The 23,718-nt window shown below is 40.0% G+C and overlaps 1 protein-coding gene across 1 annotated transcript in view; it reads left to right on the plus strand.

Moving 5' to 3' along the window:
• Positions 1-23,718, plus strand: part of LOC106876981 (ribosome quality control complex subunit NEMF) — a 119,267-nt gene that overhangs the window by 77,048 nt on the left and 18,501 nt on the right. The window contains exons 25-29 of the mRNA XM_089359819.1: positions 17,329-17,449; positions 19,802-19,858; positions 21,194-21,271; positions 22,207-22,363; positions 23,438-23,496. Coding sequence (XP_089215945.1) covers positions 17,329-17,449; positions 19,802-19,858; positions 21,194-21,271; positions 22,207-22,363; positions 23,438-23,496 — 472 coding nt within the window. The remainder of the gene's footprint in view (positions 1-17,328; positions 17,450-19,801; positions 19,859-21,193; positions 21,272-22,206; positions 22,364-23,437; positions 23,497-23,718) is intronic.

The following is a 23,718-nucleotide window of genomic DNA, read 5'->3' on the forward strand; positions in this document are numbered from 1 at the left end:
TAGACCCCGAAAGGATGAAAGGCAAAGTCAACTTCAGCGGAATTTGAACTCAGAACGTAGAGTGCTATTTTATAACTGTCTTCCATTCCCCCTTCCTCTCTTTCTCTTTCTTCATTGCTCTCATTCTATATTTCTTTCTCCCCCTCTTTTTCTAGCTCTCTCAAACACATACACGTGCACATACACACAAGCATTCACTACAAGATAACTCATGTTCATCAATGTTTTGTAAATATACAAACTACGGAGCTTATGGACAACATATTGCAAATCCGTGAACTTCATTACAAATGTGAGTAATTTTTCAGATTAACACCCGCACGATTTTCACTAGGGTGTTAGGGTTACGGTTTTTGGGTCAGGGTTATGGTTTTAGGGTTACAGTTAGGTTAAGGTTATGATGAGGGTTAGTGTTACGGTTACAGTTTTAGGGTCAGGATTAGGGTTTTAGGGTTAGGGTTATGTAATCGTGCGGGTGTTAATCTGAAAAATTACCGAAATGTGAAAAGTACCGACCCTGCCATCTTTTATAACTTTTGTTGTTCTGTTTAATATGTACTTAGATTATGCCTCCAAACAAGAGAGCTTGTTGGAGAAAGAAAGCAACCGGTTTAAAAAGACAGCAACAGACTGCAGCAATTCACCACATTCCAAAAGCTACTTTGAACATAATGCAAAATGGTGCATCCTCATCTACTGCTCAATCTGATAGAATTCTGGCAGAACTGTAGCAACAGATCGCCAGCAATTGCTTCATCAGAAATTGCTGTCCTACCTCCTGCGAAAAGGAATTACCCTGCTATGTATAATCAAGGCAGCGCAAAAAGTTGTTTTGCACAAGCATTTGTATAGCCAATTAGATGGATAAAATTTACGTACACTTAATAATGTTACACAAAACAGCCTTCAGACTTTCCCTATTAATTTCGTCTTTTGAATTATGAACATATGTACATCATAAGGGTTTTTTCATTGCAAGGCTTTCTTTTTTAGTTGATTTTTACCTAGCAAGACTTATCGTAGATGGCGTAATAAGTCACACCCGGACAACGTCGGGTTATACTGCTAGTATATATATGTGTATGTATATATATGTGTGTGTATGTGGGTATATGTATGTGTTAATATGTGTGGATGTATGGATTAATATATGTATGTATGTATCTGTATGTATATCTATATGTGTGTGTGTTTGTATGTTTGAATATGTAAGATTAATACCGTGGTGTGTAGTGTTTGTATATGTAAACATATGATGTATGTATATATAAACATATAAGATTGATAGTCTTATATGCCTATATATATATATAGGCATATAAGACTATTTTTTACCCCTTTTGTTACTGGTCCTAAATGTGGATGCTGTATGGAAGTGATGAAATTGTACTTCATTGAATTGAATACACAATGTACGAAGGCTCTATGGTACCTAGCAAAAATTTGCATAGATCTTGTTTTGGAGATACAGACAAAAGCCCCACAACAATTACCTTCCCTTGCCTCCCAAGTACACAATGTTAGTGCCACAACCATCAACGCTGGCACATTGAAGGGGAGATCTGGTGAGATTATGGAAATTATGGAGCATTGAAATGTCGATGTGTGTGGTGTGCAAGAAGTGAGATAGAAGGGGGCCTCTGATAGAGTCCTCATGGGTAAGAAACAGGTTCAATTCTTCTAAGTTGGGTGATGGAGTGGGTGGTGTGGGCATACTCCTAGCAGAAAAGTAGGTAGATATGGTAATTGAGGTAATCAGAGTATGCGATAGGTTATTAAGTTGAGACTTATAGATAGACTAACAGGCTTGACTGACTGATGATCAGGGCCTTCTGCAGACTACCTCAACGACAAATGACAGAGACTTATTGTGGGTGGTGACTTTAATGGACATGTTGGGCAGCATTCCCATGGATTCCATGGTGTGCATGGTAGTTACGGCTTTGGCCTCAATAATGAGGAGTAACAAATCTACTGGAGTTCTCTGATGAAAATGATCTCATGATCTGCAACACTAACTTCAGAAAACCAGCCAACCAGCCACCTAATCATCATCATCATCATCATCCTTCTACCAACCTATGGTTGATCAGAACTCCATTGACAATCTCTTTCCACACTACACAATCCTGCATTGCTGTGTTCAGATCTCTAATATCCAGCCCTGACTCCTGAGATATAGTATCTGGAAATATCAGTCTCCTGGAGAAAACACTTCCAGAAGGATGCCATAGGAGCAGGAATGAGATAGCTTCTTTCTCTGCTCGAGGACAGAGGCCAGTAAATTGTAACCAGTTCTGTTTTAGCTTGAGGGATATTAGTATCAGATTTCCATAGATATTACTAAGTGATGGGTGTGATGTCCAACTGATGTTCTGTATCTTTCTGAGCAGGTTGGTATATGTTCCATCTAGTTGTTTTTCTAAGAGAGCCGATAAGGTCCAGGTCTCTGATCCATCGAGAAAGACTGACAAGTCCGTTTGGGAGTCTATTATGTGAAATCCAAGATATTTGAAGTCATCAACGTTTTTGATTGATATATTAATGAGCGATTTGGGTCAGGTCGCTCTTTAGCGCTACTGGTAACATGTAACCCAGTACAACTTGTCACATGGTCAGGTCATTGGCGATTAAACTGGCAACCCCATCAAGCTTGCTTGGTGAGGAGGGTGATGTTGGACACCCTGCGGTATGAAAAATAAGATGTGTCAAAGGGTGGAAAAACTACTGTGTAGTCAACGGCCAATTCATCAGTGTTTGATTGTGACTCATGTGTGAAAGTTTGTGTGAGTGTATGTTTGTGTGTGTATCGTGTGTGTGTATTTTGTGTGTGTAATTTTGTGAGTTGTGTTTTATATATTGTATAAAATTTTAACTTTTTATGTATTTTTACATGTACTTTTACATCCTCAAATTTATTTTATTCTCTTATCTCTATTTTATCTTCATCTTTCTATCTGTGATTGAGGTATGTGGGGGATACACCCCGCATGGCGTAATGTCCATGCCCTGCATAGCTGGAATGGAGTAGACAGGACTCGCTGAGCTGAGGTGAAGGCAGCCTGCCTAGAAGGAAATCTCTTATAAGAAAAAACAGCCGCAGAACTGAAATACCAATTGGTGTCTGGTGTGGGATAACTTTACCTCAAGGCTAAGGAGAAGTCTTAAGCCTTGGATGGCAATCTCTCTTGAGATGATGTCTCATATGTAAAAATACCTGGATGTAGGACTGGCGATCCACTTCTGTATCAGCTACCAAAAGAATTGCCACCTAATCACTTATCAGTTGGTGGGAACATAAACCAAGTTAATTACCTCCTTACTAGGCAACGAGATCAACTGATGCTCACAAATGCGAAGTCCTTCCCAAGTGAAGAGTGTACTTCCCAAAATAGGCTACTAGTTAGTGACTTCAGAATTAAGGCTAGAAAGACTTGAAGAAATAAACCATAGTGGAAAAGAAGATTATAGGAGCTCAAAAACTCAGCAAGCCAACAAAAATTTAGAAACATTCTACTGGAAGCCTCATGTTTTAGAGAGGAGGAGGAGGAGGAGGAGGAGGAGGAAGAAACATATAGCTTAGAGGACAACTGGAAGTTCCTGCAAAACAATTTACTGGGGGCTGCTGACCAAATCTGTGGCTGGTGCAAAGTCTCAGCTAGGCTGAGGGTGACATGGTGGTGGAACAAGCAGGTGGACAGCACTATAAAAACAAAGAGACAGGCCTGGAAAGACTGGAAAAACAGTGGAAGCAGAGCATTGTATCAGGGAACCAGAAGGGAGGCTAGGCAATAGGTTTACACAATAAAAGGAATAACAGAGGGTAAGAGGTTTGCTAATGTCCTACAACATGAGGATTAGAGACATGAGGTGCTCAGGATTGCAAAGCAGTATATCAGAGAGAATAGAGATGTGGTGGGTGAGGAATGTGTGCGAATGGATAATGGTATGCTTGCACTTAGTGACTCAGAGAAGAAAGATGCATGGAGATGCCATTTTGAAAGGTTGTTAAATGTGGAGAATATTTGGGAGAAGGAGAGTCTTTCAAATATTGAACCAATTGAGGGACCAGCCATCACAGTGGAAAGCAGTATAATAGATAAGGCACTAAGAAAATGAAGACTGGGAAAGCCCCTGGACCGTTGAGTCTCACTGCCTAGATGATTAAAATATCCGCTTTGATTAAAATAGTTAAATCAAATTATTCAGGAGGTGTCATCCCCAAAGACTGTTGTAGTTATATTATTAGCTGCTACAAGAATAAAGGTGATGCCTTAGAAACAACTATAGAGGTATGAAACTGCTAGATTAGGTCATGAAAATTATAGAGAGAGTTATAGCTCAACTGAGATGCAGTTTAGTTTTGTACCTGAGAGAAGTACCACAGATGCGATCTTCCTAGTGAGACAGTTGCAATAAACGTATTTGGCCAAAAGTAAACCATTATACTTAGCTTTCATCGACCTGGAGAAAGCTTTCTACAGAATCCTCTACTCTCTTATCTGGTGGTCTCTAAGATAGCTAGGATCACTCTCTTGATCACTTTCTTTCTCCTTCTCTTGCTTCTCCCTCTGGCTAGGTAACTAAGTGTCTCCTTTGCATCAGCACACCTGTTTCTGTCCTCTTTCTTGTACTGCTCTCTCCCCCTCTTTCTCTTCCTCTTTCTCTCTGCCTCACCATCTCTCTTCCTTTCCCGCTTTCTCTTTCTGGCAGGGTAACCATGTACCTCCTCTATAGCAAGACACCTGTTTCTGCCTCTCTGTTTCTCTCACACTCTAACCTTTCATCATCTGACACAAGATCCCCTCTTCCACTGCCCCCTCCCCTCTTAAAATTCCTTGTCTAGCAAGTTACTTAGTGACCCTGCTGGTGACTGTAAAATAGTTGGCATTTAGAAGAACATCCAGCTGTAAAACTCATGCCAAAACTGACCTTGCCTGTGCTGGTGCCATGTAAAAAGCACTGTATCCATTCTGTGGAGTGGTTGGTATTAAGAAGGGGATCCAGCCATAAAAAGCTTGCCAAATCAGACACAGTAGCCTGAGGTAATCTTCTACCTGGCCAGATCCTGTCAACTGTCCTACCAATGCATGCATGGAAGACGGATGTTAAATGATAACAATGATGATATATATGTATATATCCTTGTATGTAAATGGTTGAGTGTGTGTGTTTGTCATTTTGTCTTGATTTTGTGTGGAAGTTGTAAATAAATATCACTGCCATACAAGCTGTGACTTTCAATATTCCATGGAAGCATCCCTGGGTATGGGGAATTATCACTTTACTTGGAAAGATGGTTGGTAATAGGAAGGACATCTGGTTGTAGAAAAACCTGAGTAAATTTTATCAGACCCATGTAAGCTTGAAAAAGCGGACATTAAAATAATGATATGTGTATATAGATATATAAGATAAAACTTACTTGGAGGCAATGCGGGGTGTTCGATCATATAATAACATAAATAATATATAATTATATGCATATATCCATACATATATGTACATACCGACATCTATATGTATACATACAAGCATATGTGGGTACAGGACATCACAAAAACATGTTAAACACAATGAGAAACGAAAACATAAAGACGAAGACAGAAAACAAACTTTTTTTTTTCAAACAACGAAAAAAGCAAACATATTTTCGAAGGTGTCCCTTCTCCAATTGCTAAATGTCCTTTAAATACTCTGGAAAATTTATTTCTGTAAAATGTTGGGAGTGGGTAAAATTTCCGAGGCTTCCACCTTACTCCACCCCGTTTTTCAGACCCCCACAAGGGTTTTGTAGCATATTAGGTCACAGGAATTCATTCAACGAAAAGAAAAAATTCCCAATGATTCCAGGATTGGGTAGGGAAGACCTTGCCCTACCCCTTTTTCCCAATTTGCAGCATATTAGGAGGTCGGGGTACTTGATTTCATGCAAAAAAAAAAAAAATCCGATTTTTAATTTTTTTCTTCAGTGCAAATCGTATGGGTGAAAAGATCAATGGTGGGGGTGGGGGGTGAAATTTCCGAGGCTTCACCCTCACCCCACCATGTTTTTTGGACCCTCAAAAAGGTTTTGTAGCATATTAGGTCACATAAATTCATTCAACGAAAAAAAACAAAATTTTCAATGATTCCAGGAGGGGTTAGGGAAGACCTTGCCCTAAGGGATTTACAGCATATTAAGAGGTCAGGGTACTTGATCCCATACAAAAAATCCGAGTTTTTTCTCTTAGTGAAAATTGCGCAGGTGTTAATCTGAAAATGTACCCTTTGTTTTTCTTTCTCGCCATTGCTAGACAGGTGACTTAACTCATATTAGCAAACTTACAAATTGGAAATCGGTAAAAGTTATGGTTGAAAATCGATTTTTACCACTATCCACGGGTGCCTCGGGGAAAATAAGTTGACAAAAAGACAGCCATGATAGTGACCAGTGTCCTAAAATTGGAAGTTGGTTCATCTGGGACACTTGACAGGAAGAGGTCCAGCTTTATTTTGAAGATGCCTACATCCACCGCATGCAGGTCTCTCAGGTCCTTCGGGAGGATATTGAAGAGCTGTGGACCTCTGAAGCCCAGGCTATTGCAGTATCTTGTCCTACATCTTCATGGCAAATTTGGAGTCCTTGGCATTATGCAGTGGCGCCCAGTTCTAGTATTTGTGTAACTTTCGATGCTAAAGTTTGAGACAAGTCCTTCCAGGATCTTCCAGATGTATATTATGGCATATCTTTCTCGCCTACGGTCTAAGGAATAGAGTCTTAATCTCTTGAATCTTTCCCAATAGCTTATATACTGCATAGAGGCTATCTTCTTTGTGTAGCTTTGTTGGATTGCCTCAAGTTCTGAGATTTATTTGACACTGGTTGGTGACCATAGCTGAGAGCAATAGTCAAAGTGGCTTAGGACAAGTGTCCTCCAGAGGACCATCATGGTTTCCTGATCTCTTGTTCTAAAAGTTCTAAGAATCCATCCGGTCATCTGCCTGCATTTCATTGCCAATTTAGCAACATGCACATGAAAGGATGCATCATTACTCATGTAAATGCCCAGGTCTCGCACTGTCTCTGCTTCTGGGATTGCAGTCCTTCCAGGTCCAGTGTATTTAATGGGTACTGCATTTAGTTTGGCATGCTGATAACACAAGGCTTGAAACTTTACAACATTAAACTGCATGCTATTCTTTTCAGCCCACTTGTATATTTCATCCAGCTCACATTGCAGGTGCATAGTGTCTTCAGGGTTCTGTATTACCAGTGGGACTTTTGTATCATCTGTGTGGCTGAGGGCATGTCTGAGAGGGCCATTACGAACAGTAGTGGTCCCAAAACAGTGCCTTGCGGAACACCACTCAGTATTTGCGTGTCATAGGAGGTGGCTCCATTGGCTACTACCACCTGACTTCTCTCCTTCAGGAAGTCTAAAAGCCATTCTCCCAATTTTCCAACTATGCCAAGATCACGCAGTTTGTGACATATCATTCCATGATCGACTTTATCAAAGGCCTTTGCAAAGTCGAGATATATCACTTCCATATTTGAGTGGTTGAGCAGCTGTTTCAGCATCCAGTCATAGTGTTGTAAGAGCTGAGTCAGGAAGCTTCTTCCTGGTCGGAAACCATGTTGGGTGTCAGGCAGCAAGTCATTTTCTTCAAGGAAGGTGATTAGTTTTCTTCATGACCTTTCTGATGTGTGAGGTCAAAGAGATAGGTCTGTAGTTCTTGGCCTCTGCTCTGCTACCTCCTTTATGAATAGGGCATATTTTACCCTCCTTCAGTTTTCTTGGAAGTTTGCCAGTTGCAAGGAAGCTCTGAAAGACGGACTGCAGTGGTCTTGCTAGGACTCGCTTACATACTTTTAGAAGGATTGCTGAGAATCCATCAGGGCCAGTAGCCAAGTTTGGGTTCATTTCATCTATAGCCCTTATTACATTGTCTACCTTTATATTGATGTAATCAATCATCATTGCCTCTGTTTTTTTTATCTGCAGTGGTAGAAAAGTCAGTTGGATTGCCCTAGGGGTGGAGTGAAAATACTTTTGAATTTCTCATTTAGTATTTCACTTATCCTTTTTGGGTTTCCTGTGAGTGTACCATCTTTTTCAAGGAGTGGCCCTATCCTGCAGTGCACTGAAGCTGTTTCTTTGGCAAACTTGTAGAAATCTCTGGGGTTAGATTTTATATTGTCTATAGCCCAGGCTTCTTTGTCTGCTCTTTCTTTTTCATGGGAGAGTTGCAGATTTTTTTAAATCTCCAGCAGTTGTATTTTGAGGCGGGACTTTTCACTGTTTTCAATTTGCTTGTTTAGGTGATTTGAAACTTTTGTACGCCGTCTCATAAGAATTTTCCTCTCCCTGTTGATTTTGTTCTTGTATACAGTGGCCTTTCTCTCCAGGACACATTTGTAGCATATGGCTTGCATTACAGACATAAATTGTTGAAGTTTCATGTCGATGTCCGGTGAGGAGAGATATTTAGGCCAGTTTTGTTTGAGGATCTCTTTATCAATTTGTTTCCAGTTTGCCTTATGGAAGTTCAAGCTGGAAAGATTCTGAGAGTTTCTTGTAGGCTGCATGTCCATGGTTTCCTTTGGTCCGTACATGGTCAGCTCTACCATGTTGTGATCCGAGAGTTTGTGTTGGTGTCACTTTCACATTATGGATGAGATCCATATTATTTGTGAAGCAGAGATCCAGTATGTTACCTGCCCTTGTTGGTTGGAGTACTATTTGTTCCATGTACAAAGTGTTGATGACATTCAGGAGGGACTTCACCTGTCCTTGTTTGCATCGTGTCATTCCTGGGAGAGAAAGGCCCTCGGGCCATCTGACATTGGGCAGATTGAAGTCTCCCATAAGAAGTACACTTTTTTGTTCTAATGTGACTAGAATTTCTGTAGGTTTTTACTACACTCTAAATGCTTTGCAACATTTGTTTTTGAAAGTAGTAGTTTTCTGATTGCAGCCCTCCCATGAAAGCCGGCTTTGTGCAGCTCTCGGTGAACAATTTTTGTGGAAACTGGGTTCCCGAGGTGGTCTGCAGTAATTTTGGGAGCTGTACTCTTGTGATCCTTTCTAACAATTTGCATAAGTGTCTGATGGTCCCTATCTGTAAATTTTAGTTTTCTTCCAGAGTTTTGTTTTGATGAGGAGGTTTTTCCTTCTTTCTCAAAAGCTGTCATTACTTTCAAGACGGTAATTCTTGATATGCTAAACATTTCGGCTGTTTTCGTTACTATGCATCTGCCATACGAGCACCAACAATTTGACTTCTTTGAATGTCTGATAGATCTGTCATTTTAATGAATTTTAATTACCTTTTTCTGATGATATCTGAAAAGAAGCAGCAACTTTAGCCAAACATATTAAGCAACACTAATAATAAATCAAAAACTTAAAAATAAACAAGCTTTTGACGGTTTTAGAGATGTTTCAAAATTATGATGCCATGATGCTAGGTGTTTCCATTATTTTGTCCAACCCCTGTATGTATGTATGTATGTATGTATGTATGTATGTACGTACGGTCGGTCGGTCGGTCGGTCGGTCGGTCGGTCGGTCGGTCGGTCGGTCGGTCGGTCGGTCGGTCGGTCGGTCGGTCGGTCGGTCGGTCGGTCGGATAAACCTCTGTACCTAGCTTTCATTGACATGGAGAAAGCCTTTGACAGGATCCCCCGATCCCTTATCTGGTGGTCAATGAGGAAACTTGGGATAGAAGAATGGTTAGTGAGAGCTGTGCGAGCCATGTACAGAGATGCTGTCAGTAAGGTGAGGGTTGGAAATGAGTACAGTAATGAATTCCAGGTAGAGGTAGGGGTCCAACAAGGTTCGGTCCTCAGCCCCCTCCTATTTATCATAGTCCTCCAGGCGATCACAGAGGAATTCAAGAGAGGATGCCCCTGGGAGCTCCTCTATGCTGATGACCTTGCACTAATTGCGGAGTCACTATCAGAACTAGAGGAGAAGTTTCAGGTGTGGAAGCAAGGACTAGAATCGAAGGGCCTTAGAGTCAACCTAGCTAAAACCAAAATCCTAATAAGTAGGAAGCCAGACAAAAGACAAACCCCTTCAGGTAGATGGCCCTGCTCAGTTTGTAGAAAAGGAGTAGGTAGTAACTCTATAAGATGTACCCAGTGCAAGCTATGGACACATAAGAGATGCAGCAATATCAAAGGCAGGTTAACTAGGAAGTTAGTTTTTGTATGTGGCAGATGTTCAGGTGCAATAAACACTGTAAACAAACAGGAAACAACTTCTGTCTCATTCCAGGGAGAAAAACTAGAGGTAGTTGATAGCTTCTGCTATCTGGGTGACCAAGTTAGTAGTGGGGGTGGGTGCGCTGAAAGTGTAGCTGCTAGAATAAGAATAGCCTGGGCAAAGTTCAGAGAGCTCTTACCTCTGCTGGCGACAAAGAGACTCTCACTCAGAGTAAAAGGCAGACTGCATGACGCATGTGTACGAACAGCCATGCTACATGGCAGTGAAACATGGGCTGTGACTGCTGAGGACATGCGTAAGTTTGCAAGGAATGAAGCCAGTATGCTCCGCTGGAAGTGTAATGTCAGTGTGCATACCCGACAGAGTGTAAGTATCTTGAGAGAAAAGCTGAACATAAGAAGCATCAGTTGTGGTGTGCAAGAGAGACGATTGCGCTGGTATGGTCATGTAGCGAGAATCGATGAGGATAGCTGTGTGAAAAAGTGCCACACCTTAGCAGCTGAGGGAACCTGCGGAAGAGGTAGGCCCAAGAAGACCTGGGATGAGGTGGTGAGGCACGACCTTCGAACATTGGGCCTCACCGATGCGATGACTTCTGACCGAGACCTTTGGAAATGTGCTGTGCGTGAGAAGACCCGGGAAGCCAAGTGAGACCTAAATCCAAGGCCTCTGCCAGGGGTGTAGCCAGCCCACTCATGCGTACCTTTCCTACATTGGACACTAAACTCCGCTTGCGAAGACCTGTTGAGGCAAGTGAAATTGAACTAGATTCGACGACTGGCACCCGTGCCAACGTCGTCTCCTTCATTGGACACGAAACTCAACTTGCGAAGACTTATTGGGGTAAGCGAATAGCGAAATCGGGATAGCACCTGTGCCCAGCGTCGCCTTCCTGGCACTTGTGCTTGTGACATGTGTAAGGATTTTCGAGCGAGATCGTTGCCAGTGCCCCTGGACTGGCTCTTGTGCGGGTGGCACTTAAAATACACCATTTTGAGCGTGGCCGTTGCCAGTACCTCCTGACTGGCCTTCGTGCGGGTGACATGTAAAAGCACCCACTACACTCTCTGAGTGGTTGGCATTAGGAAGGGCATCCAGCTGTAGAAAATCTGCCAAATCAGATTGGAGGCTGGTGTTGCCATCCGGTTTCACCAGTCCTCAGTCAAATCGTCCAACCCATGCTAGCATGGAAAGCGGACTTTAAACGATGATGATGATGATGATATATATATATGTATGTATATGTATGTATGTATGTATGTATACGTATATGTATGTATGTATATATATATATGTATGTATATATCATCATCATTATCTTCGTTTAATGTCCGCTTTCCATGCTAGCATGGGTTGGACGATTTGACTGAGTACTGGTGAAACCAGATGGCTACACCAGGTTCCAATCTGATTTGGTAGAGTTTCTACAGCTGGATGCCCTTCCTAACGCCAACCACTCAGAGAGTGTAGTGGGTGCTTTTACGTATCACCCGCACGAAGGCCAGTCAGGCGGTACTGGCAACGGCCACGCTCAAAATGGTGCAATTTATGTGCCACCCACACAAGAGCCAGTCCAGGGGCACTGGCAACGATCTCGCTCGAAAATCCAACGAAGGCCAGCCACGTGGCACTGGCAGCGGCCACGCCCAAAATGGTGCATTTCATGTGTCGCCCGCACATGAGCCAGTCCAGAGGCACTGGCAACGATCTCGCTCGAAAAATTTCATGTGTCACCCGCACATGAGCCAGTTCGGGGGCACCGGCAACGATCTCGCTCGAGAATCCTACGACGGCCCCGCACAAGAGCCAGTCTAGGGGCACTGGCAACGATCTCGCTCGAAAAATTTCATGTGTCGCCCGCATAAGAGCCAGTCCAGGGGCACTGGCAACGATCTCGATCGAAAATCCCACTAAGACCAGCCAGGCGGCACTGGCAACGGACATGCCCAAAATGGTGCATTTCATGTGTCACCCGCACATGAGCCAGTCCAGGGGCACCGGCAACGATCCCACTCGCAAGTTCATGCACATGTTGCGGGCACAAGTGAGAGAAAGGCGACGCTGGGCACAGGTACCATCACGATTTCGATTTCGCTTGCCCCAATAAGTCTTCGCAACCTGAGTTTCGTGTCTAATGAAGGAGACGGCGTTGGCATGGGTGCCAGTCGTCGAATTTAACTCGATTTCGATTTCACTTGCCTCAACAGGTCTTTGCAAGTGGAGTTTAGTGTCCAACTTAACTCAATTTCGATTTCACTTGCCTCAATATGTCTTCACAAGTGGAGTTTGGTGTCCAATGAAGGAAGGTACGCATAAGTGGACTGGCTGAGGCCATAGATTTAGGTCTCACTTGGTTTGCCGGGTCTTCTCACGCACAGCATATTTCCAAAGGTCTCGATCAGAAGTCATCGCCTCAGTGAGGCCCAATGTTCGAAGGTCGTGCCTCACCACCTCATCCCAGGTCTTCCTGGGCCTACCTCTTCCGCAGGTTCCCTCAACTGCTAAGGTGTGGCACTTTTTCACACAGCTATCCTCATCCATTCTCGCTACATGACCATACCAGCGCAATCGTCTCTCTTGCACACCACAACTGATGCTTCGTAAGTTCAACTTTTCTCTCAAGGTACTAATACTCTGTCTAGTATGCACACTGACATTACTCGTCCATCGGTGCATACTGGCTTCATTCCTTGCGAGCCTACGCATGTCCTCAGCAGTCACAGCCCATGTTTCACTGCCATGAAGCATGGCTGTTCATACACATGTGTCATGCAATCTGCCTTTTACTCTGAGAGAGAGACCCTTTGTCGCCAGCAGAGGTAAGAGCTCTCTGAACTTTGCCCAGGCTATTCTAATTCTAGCAGCTACGCTTTCATCGCACCCACCCCCACTGCTAATTTGGTCACCAAGATAGCGGAAGCTATCAACCACTTCTAGTTTTTCTCCCTGGAATGTGGCAGAAGTTGTTTTCTGCACAGTATTTATAGCTCCTGAACATCTGCTACATACAAAAACTAACTTCCTAGTTAACCTTCCTTTGATATTGCTGCACCTCTTATGTGTCCATAGCTTGCACTGGGTGCATCTTATAGAGTTACTACCCACTCCTTTTCTACAGATCGAGCAGGGCCATCTACCCGAAGGGGTTTGTGTTTTGTCTGGCTTCCTACTTATTAGGACTTTGGTTTTAGCTAGGTTGACTCTAAGGCCCTTTGATTCTAGTCCTTGCTTCCACACCTGAAACTTCTCCTCTAGTTCTGATAGTGACTCAGCAATTAGTGCAAGGTCATCAGCATAGAGGAGCTCCCAGGGGCATCCTGTCTTGAATTCCTCTGTTATAGCCTGGAGGACTATGATAAATAGGAGGGGGCTGAGGACAGAACCTTGGTGGACCCCTACCTCCCCCCGGAATTCTTCACTGTACTCATTGCCAACCCTCACCTTACTGACAGTGTCTCTGTACATGGCTCGCACAGCTCTCACTAACCATTCTTCTATCCCTAGTTTCCTCATTGACCACCAGATGAGAGATCGGGGGACCCTGTCAAAGGCTTTCTCCATATCAACGAAAGCCAGGTACAGAGGTTTATCCTTGGCTAGGTATTTCTCCTGAAGCTGTCTTACCAGAAATATAGCATCAGTGGTGCTTTTCCCAGGCACGAACCCAAACTGCATCTCATCTAAACTGACTCGCTCCCTAAGCAGTTGAGCTATGACCCTCTCCGTGACTTTCATTACCTGATCTAAAAGCTTGATACCTCTGTAATTATTTGTATCTAAAGCGTCACCTTTACCTTTGTAGCAGTTGACTATGATGCTGCTACACCAGTCATTGGGTATGACTCCTTCGTGTATCACCTGGTTCGTAATACGGGTGACTAGGCTATAGCCGACACTGCCAGATATTTTGAGCATCTCTGCAGTGATTCCTGATGTTGCCGGGGGCTTTCCCTGTCTTCATATTCTTAATTGCTTTATCTACCATTGTACTGTCAACTCAGATAGCTGGTCCCTCTGTTGGGTCGACATATGGCAGACTTTCTTTCTCTCATTCATTCTCTTTATTAAGCAATCTATCGTAGTGGCATCTCCATACCTCTTTCTTTGCAGCCTCATTTAGTGCAAGCGTACCATCATCCATGCGGACACATTTCTCTCCTATGATGTCACTATTCTTTCTCCTACACTGTCTTGCAACATGAAATACCTCAAGTCTTTGGTCCTCACGGCGCAGAACATTGGCAAATCTTTTCTTATCTGCTTCCCCTCTGGCTAAATAAACCTGTCGCCTAGCTTCCCTTCTGGCATATTGGTACAATTCCCTGCTACCACCGTTCTTCCAGTCTTTCCAAGCCTGTTTCTTTTGTCTAATAGCCCTGTCTACCTCCTTGTTCCACCACCACGTTATTTTCGGTCGAGAAGAGACTTTACCCCAGCCACAGATCTGGTCGGTGGCTCTCAGCAGGTTGTTCCGCAGAAATCTCCAATTGTCTTCCACGTTGTATGATGCTATATCCCCTTCTATTTCGTCAAAAGCTTCAAGTAACTTGTCTCTAAGTCTCTGTCCATTTGCAGGGTCTTTAAGCTTCCACACCCTTCTCCTCCACGCCGGTCTACTTCTGGGCACCCATTTTGCCTTGATCCCAAAGTCGCCAACTACTAATCTATGTTGTGGGGTACATTCTTCGCCAGGGAAGGTTTTGGCATTTATAAGCCGCCCTCTTTCCCTATTTCTGGCGTGGATGTAGTCAATTTGGCTAGAGTGTCTGCCAGATTGGTAGGTGACTAGGTGACTGGCAGGTTTCCTGAAGTTGGTATTGCAGACCATAAGATCGGTTGCATCACAGAACTCCAGCAGTCTGGTTCCCTCCTCATTGCAGGAACCGAAGCCATAGCCTCCATGTATGCCATGGAAGCCTCCAGCACGATGTCCGACATGACCATTGAAGTCTCCAGCCACAAAGAGAAGGTCCCTGTCACTCGTCAACGAGGTAGTTTGCAAGAGGGTGTCATAGAATTGGTCTTTCAGCCCATCCGGGAGCCCCGGTTGAGGGGCATATGCTGAGATGACAGTAGCTAATCTATGATGAAGCACTAGTCTAAACTTAAGTACTCTGTCACATACTCTAACTACCTCGATTACCTTATCAATCCATTTCTCTGCTAGAAGTATTCCTACGCCCCCGACCCCGTCAGTGTTCCCTGCCCAGAAAATCTTGTACCTGTGTTCTTTGCTTGTGAGGAACCTCGCAAAACCTCCTCTCCGTCGTACTTCCTGGATGCAGCACAGATCTACGCATCGCCGTTCAAGCATCTCAACAATCTCACCAGACCTACCTTTCAGTGTGCCGACTTTGAGAGTGCCAATTCTGACCCTGGGATGGGGAAAAGCAGTGTCGTGTACCTGAAAAGAAAGCTTGCATTTGGCAGAATTCATAAAACAAAACAATACCTACAACCTTCATATACTACCCAATCTTTATGCGCTATAAGGTCGATAAGAGGGGAGGGGAGTTATAAGGTCACTAGCAATGTTCGCGGGAGACAGCTAAGGATGGAAGATGATCTAAACTTCCGGTACTGGTGGAGGGGGTGGGAGGGCGTGCGTACCGAGAGTTTCGTGAGCTTCTTCTTGGGTTCTATCAGCATAGAAATTCCAATACGAATTGGCATGAAGATTGGAAGGTGGAGTGGGGACATGTAGGAGTCGAAGAGGAAGTGGGGTAAAGAAAGTAGTGATTCAGAGAGAGAGGGGAAGAGAGAGAGAGAGAGAGCGAGAGAGAGGAACAGGCAGCAGTACATCATGCTGGTTAGGTTTCTTGGGTTCTTAGAAACAAAGTTGAATGAGACACAGCAGTGTTTAAACCGTGAGATTAAATGCTTAAATCGGTAACAGAAATATAAAATATATAGTTTTAGGGAAAATAACCAAGTTTCAAGAACTCATCGATGAAAATCCACTATCACATATAGAAAAATTAACAATTAAAAGCACAATAAATGAGTATAATATAAAACAAAGTAAATATCATAAGATAAAGATAATAAAATGACTACATGTTTCATAACTAATTTTCAAATAGAAATGAAATTTAAATCGATTAAAATCAATTATATATATATATATATATATATATATATATATATATATATATATATATATATATATATATATATATATGTATATATATATATATATATATATATATATATATGTATATATATATGTATGTTTATATATATGTATGTTTATATATATGTATGTATATATATATGTATGTATATATATATGTATGTATATATATATGTATGTATATATATATGTATGTATATATATATGTATATATATATATATGTATATGTGTATATATATATATGTATATATATGTGTATATATATATGTGTATATGTATATATATATATATATGTGTATATGTATATATGTGTACATGTATACATATATGTATGTATATATATATATATATGTATATATTTGTATGTGTATATGTATATATGTGTACATGTATACATATATGTATGTATATATATATATATATGTATATATTTGTATATGTATATACATATATATATATATATATATGTACATACATATATGTGTCTATATATATGTATATATATATATATATTGTTGTTGGCAACAGCTTTATCTCTTATCTAAGAATTTAATTTCTTCTTTGCTGAACACTTCCTTGATAATGATGGCATTGATGACTCTGTAGATCAATTCTTGCACAGAAAACTCAATAGCATTGACTGCATTGCAGTGTTAGTGGAGTATGAGGTTGATGTTGTTGAGTGTTTTTCTCCTGACATTTGATTTCTTCCTTTTCTGTTCGGGTGGTTTTGAAGTTTTCGGTTCTGTTGGTGATGGAACACAACTACTTGGTATGATCTTGGACTTGTGTTTCAGATGATTAGGCTGAAGTCTAGTGGCGACTTTCAGTATTGTTTTGAGTTGGTCCTTGTATATATATATATATATATATATATATATATATATACATATATATATATATATATATATATATGTATTCTGATTGTGAGGTAAATATATATTTAGTCTAATTGTTTTTATATTCACTTTTATTTGCAGAGATTTACGCAAAAGTAAAAGGCAAGGTCACAACTCAGCTGAAATGATTGACCAGGAGAAAACTGAAGTCACATCTTCAACACGACTGAAAGAAGACCTTTGTGAGACCAACAGTGAAAATGTATGTGGAAACCTTCTTATTAGTTTTAAATAACAGTATATATCTTAAATAAGAATTATTATGATCTCTTCAGAAAATATACATGTCTGAAGAATATGCTTCTAACTATAACAATGAGTACAACAGTAATATTTGAACTGTAAACTCCACCTGTTATGTGATTTAAATTCAATTAGCCATAAAACTGCTTCTGTGAGGCTAAATATCTGTAAGCGTTAAGGTCCTGTTGATCATGAGATCAATCCTTACTTGCCATTACAGATGGTATTAGTTATGACTTCATAGGAGGTGATTGAAAGGGAGAATTTTACAGCTATATATCATCATCACCATCATCATTTAACATCTGTTTTCCATGCTAACAAGTGTTGCATGGTTTAGCAGGAACTGGCCAGCTGGAGAGCTGTCTAGGTTCCAATTGTCTTTTTTGACATAGTTTCTATAGGTGGATGCCCTTTCTAATGCCAATCACTTTACAGAGTCTGGTGGGTGCCTTTTATGTGACACTGGTACAGATGTATCCTACGTGGCACTGGCACAAGTGCATCCTACGTGGCACTGGCATGAGTGCATTTTACATGGCATCAGCATAAGTGCATTTTATGTGGCACCAGCATATGGGAGAATTTTACATGGCACTAATATGAGTGCATTTTATGTGGTTCCAGCACTTGCAAGACAAAGACCTCTCAGCTGGGAGAAGGAATGGGGGCATGGCCATAAAGGATATGCCTTTATGGATGGCTTCAATTTTACTTGATGTGTCTTTTCAAGTATACCAAATTGCCACAAGATTTACTACAACCTAGATAGATAGCATTGCATCTTATTGGCCCAGCTACATGTGACTTTGATTTTGATAAGACAGAAACTTCCTACCTATTGTCAACATGTTAGTATTGATTTGATTTTATAGTGTCTATCTTGTGTTGGGTGTTACGTTTCTGAATGTTGCTATGAATTGACTTAGCATTCCAGCATTCAGGAGAATTGTGCATTCTGCTATATAACTAGGGAAACTGGTTACTAGATTACAGATATTGTAGTCATTAGTTCAAATCTTGCTGCACACAGTCATCATGTTCAACTTCAATAAAAGTCACATTACTTGCTTCAGTCTACTTGATTGGTAGTGTACACCACCGTTGATGTTTCACACTTGACTGATTAGCAGTAAGAGTGCTATCCATGTAGCTGCAAAAGCATTCGTTCTTGAAACAGATAATGTCCAATTCATATTAACATTAAAAAAGAGATATGTAACTAGAAAATGTGTGTGTGTGTGCTTTTCACTTTTTGCATGTAGAGTTGTGCGTTGTGTGAGAGATTTGAACTAATGACTACAATATAGTAACCAGCTTCCCTAGTTATATAGCAAGAGAGCCACATCAATATCATACAGTCTCTTCTCTTGTACACCAGTGTACAAGTTCATTGTTAGTTGCTTCATTTCTGTGTTCAATACCTTTGGTCTCAAAGTCAATGGTTGGACATGAAGTTCTAATGGGTACTAATTCCATGGTAGACTGTCCACCACTACTACATATTAATTGTCAATGATTGAAAACTGTGTTCTCAAATTTATAGTGATGATGTATGGAGTTAGAGCAATGTGCATTTGTGGCATAGTGACTGTGTAATGATGAAGACTAAGCTAATGGCCACAAAACGGTGGTATTTTCAACATTGCTGTACATCAATGTAAACATGTATCCCATACAAGACTTGATAATGTTTTTTATCTTTTATCTTGCTTTAGTCATTAGACTGTAGCCATGCCTTCAGGAATTTTAGTCAAACTAATCGACCCCTGTACTTATTTTCTATTTAAGCCTGGTACTTATTCTATTTGTCTCTTTTGCTGAACTGCTAAGTTTATGGGGATGTAAACACATCAACACCAGTTGTCAAGCAGTAGTGAGGGATTAGGCATGCTTCAATAATTGTGAGGACACACATGTATGCTACTCATGTGGATTGCTTGCTAGATTCATTACTACACTCACACAGCACATGACTCTACCTGTAAAGAGTGGAAGGTCTATCAGTGTCTATCACTAAAACACTAAAGACAGAAAAAGTAGGAAAAAGTGGAGACAAAAAAACAATGAAAAGCATGAAACCTTCCTTAAAATAAACAGTACCTATTTACAGTTAGATGGAAGTTAAATGTCTTGGCCAGGAACACAGTTCGTCACCCTGTTATTGATTTGATCAAATAATTCATATCATTATTAGCAAAATAGATGTAAGAATACAACAAATACCTCTGTTAACTTTGAATGTTAGTATTGTTGTTGACATATTAATTAACATGACTTTACTTTTAGTTTTATTTCTTTCTAATTTTAGCTACCATTAAGCACTGTTTCATCTGTGAAGCAAGAACCTTTAAAAAGAGGCAAAAGAGTAAGTTTTTATTTTGTTATTAGGTTGTCTGGTGATGCTGTGTGCTGTGATTTGGAGACAAAAAGTAGTTCCAACAGTTTGTTTAGGCCATCCTAGATACAGAAACCAGAGTGGAAGATTGTTTGGTGGAGTGAGATATGTTGATAATGGCTGCAAGAAAGGCAATTTTGATACTTTTAGGTTAGAAGTATTATCTCTCTCAGGAGTTGGTAAGTTTAGAAGAAGAGAGTCAAATCCACAATGAAGTATTTATGACATGATTTTTGTTTTAGAGTGAATCAATTTCTCTATTTTACCAATAAATCTACTGAAGTAAGGATTATCGTATCATTTTATCATGATTTCAAATCCTACAATAATTGATGGTTTTTAACTTATTACCTATGAATTATATATTTGTGGGTAGCTAATATGAAATTCTTGCAGTAAATATGGACTTTACTCTTTTGTTTATTTGGCCACTGAATTATGTGAAGCTTCATGCATCTATGCTTTATTCGTGTGCAGCTGCTAAACAAAATATGTCTCATTTTAGTGCAGCTTCTGAACAAAATATAAGTGGTCCTTAGTATATGAAACAAAGCCAAAATATTGTTCAAAACCAAAATGTAGTTGTCACCTGTGAAAATTGTAACATTGAAGAAGTGTTCAACTCCTTGAAGAACAGCAATAGCTCACAGGACTTGAATCTATGACAGGTATTTTGTTGTGTATTTGGTTGGCATACTTAAATTCTATATGTCTTACTTTTCTTAGCTGTTAGAAGTTGGTACTGTGTTGTTCTGGAATGTTAACTGTGATAGTCTGACAGTCAGCCCAGAGAAAATATTCTTCATCTATAGAAATGAAGTGAAGTTCTGGTCCATTGATATCATGTTCAGAGATTTATAGTAGTAGTGAAATTTAAATGCTTAAAGTATGCATTATCAAACTGCTAGCTTATAGGCTATGGGTTTATATCTCACTGCTATCAGTTTGTAGCATCATTTTGTAAGATGCATTTCTCTAGTGAAATTAACTTCCAGTAAACTAGTTTTGTCGCATTTTCTTAGCGTTATTAGTCGATTGAGAGAATTGATATCTCTTTTTTACAAAATATTCTGGTGTAAAAGAGAGCAAAGCAAATTTAATTTTTTTTGCATGTAGGTTAGCTTTAATTAAGAAATAATCTGAAGGGAATAAAGAATGGTCAATGTTGTGGCTGAATCTAAAGATTCAGCATGTGGTGACTCTACTGACAATATTAATATTACTAATTGTTTGACATTGTGGTACTTGCTGTTGATGGTGTGCTAAAGTTATATTCACAACTAAATCATTTTATTTTTCCCAAAGAACAAGTTGAAGAAGATAAAAGAGAAATACAAAGACCAAGATGAGGAAGAACGTCTCCTCCGTATGGAATTGCTTGCTGTAAGTCAATATTTATGGTTATTTATTGTCCTACGTCTCATGATGCATGTCAGCAGCATTATCACTTAGCATTTAATTACCATCATTGTCGTCAATTCAGATAGCTACGGGAAGCTGCTAGGGACTGTGGTCAAACTCTAGCTGGAGAGGGTTGCTGCTGGATTTGGTTCCTTGCCATATCTCTGGAAAGGATCAGAAGTGATTGTTGGAGAATTTCTACAACTTCACCAGCCCTGATTTCTGGCCTCTCTTATTCCCCCAATTGTAATCCTATCGATTGTTATGTGTGGGATTTGGTTGAGAAAGATACCAACTGCTCAGCCTGCAACACCAAGACTGAGCTGGTGACCAAGATCAAGGAGGTATTTGAAGACCTTCTCAAGGAAAGCATGCACTAACTTCTGGATCTGTCTTGAGGCTATGGTGGAAGTTGAGGGTGCCTACTTTGAGTAAACTATTACCTCCCAGCCATAATCTAGTTGATATTTTTTGAATTTTAAAATATTTTTTTTTGGATTATTATGTTTTTTTTTCCTTTTATGCAAACTGTCAAATTTAGTCCAAACACCCTGTAGTGTTTGTACAATTATGTAAAGTGTCCTTCCTTTTTTAAGATGGTACAGTGAAATTTCAGAGACATTTAGCTAGTATTACTAGCAGATCAAATGACCAGATAGGAGATTCTTAAATTGGTTGAGAGCAACATTCATATCAAGTATTTCAAATATATCATATTTTATCACTTCTGAATGTACAAGCTTGGTTTGTGCAATACTTGTAGTTATTATATCTTTTAAACTGGACATACATATCCTAAGATGTAGTTCTGTTTCTAAAGATGCATTTGTGTTGGCAGTGGAGAGTGTTGGTACACAGTTCTGTCATTGTCAGCCAATCAGAGAATTATATTTGTTTCCTGTTTCTCACATTAACAGTCTTCTGGTCCAGCTAAAGAAAGCAAGAAGAAGAAAAAACAGAAAGATAGCACTCCAAAAACACAACAGAAATTGAGGGGTCATATTCCTGAGAAGTTGAAGATGTCCACTGAAAACCCTGTCATTAGGCAGACAGCTGAATTATCAGAGACCACAAGTAATTCACTCTTTTTCCTTAAGAAAGAAACTTTATATTTTCATTATTGAGGAGTACTTGTAGAATACAGTTAGATATGGCGGTGCTCCAGCATGGCTGCAGCCAAATGGCTGAAACAAGTAAAAGAATAAAAGGATGTAAATAACTCAAAAATGTTGAGGAATTTTAAAAGGCCTAATGTTTTATTTTAGTTACATGAATTTAAGTGGGCGAGACATGTGTCTGGTTCTGGAGAAGACATCAGTTCTTCATAGATAACATTCCTATGTGATTTAGCAGCTTCTTTGATTCCAATTTGTTAGATGAATAGAAACACAGTGATTTAAATATATTGCTTTGTTACTAACAAATATGCCTGCAGTCTATATGAACTTATGATCTGTGTTGTGGAAGTTAAATGCACATCATCTACTCAATTGTTTCTTTCTAACTGTAGAGTGATAAGCTCCTGGAAAACTGAGTTTACAACCTGTTTTTGAATTGTGGCAGCCAGTCTTTTCATTTCACTCAAATCATTAAATAATTTGGTCATTAAAAAGTAAAAATAAAAATGAAGTCGATGTGGAAGAAATGTTTCTGTTGAATTACTACTGTTCACTACTGGAGATACTGCAGTCTTTTATCATCTCTATGAAGCTTGATATCCTAAAATTAGCTCTTACTTTCTTCTATTTACATCTTTGGTCTTACTGTTTGCATTTTCTCTACCTTCTACAACTTGCTTTGTTTATTGAATAAATCTACAATCATTTGAAGCCATGATCATCCTGTCTTTTTAGGGGTTTCTAGGGATACATCATCTACTGTGTCCTTTGTTGTTTAAGATGGTGGCTTTCATTTGAGAGTGATTTGTCTCTTACAAATAGGTCAAGCAGCTACACGGAAGCTCTCTTGTTTTCTTGTGAAACCCTTTGTTACTTGTAGAGACAAAAGCTCCTCACAGTATTTTATTTCATATTTCATTTTATGTAATTTTTTTTCCATAATATATTGTTTAAATGAATATTGTTTAAATGAATATTGTCTCCTTCAATTAAACCCTTTTTTTCTTTTGTTTGTTTTCTCCTCTTTTAGATGAGACAAACACAGATGAGATGAAAACAGTAAAAGGAAAATTACCAAATGATAACCAAGTGAGAGATTAATCATTTTTATGCTTTTCATTTTGATTCAGTTTAATAGATTTGTTGAAAGTCTTATACGCTTTACCTTTTCCTTGTTTTAGTCATTGGAATGCGATCATGCTGGGGCATCACCTTAAAGTGTTTAGTTGAACAAAAACAACTCTAGTACTTATTTAATTTTAAGCATGGCACTTATTCTATTGGTCTCTTTCTGGTGAACTACTAAGTGAC

Source organism: Octopus bimaculoides, chromosome 11 (assembly GCF_046866305.1).
Source record: "Octopus bimaculoides isolate indiv1 chromosome 11, ASM4686630v1, whole genome shotgun sequence".
NCBI lineage: Eukaryota > Metazoa > Mollusca > Cephalopoda > Octopoda > Octopodidae > Octopus > Octopus bimaculoides.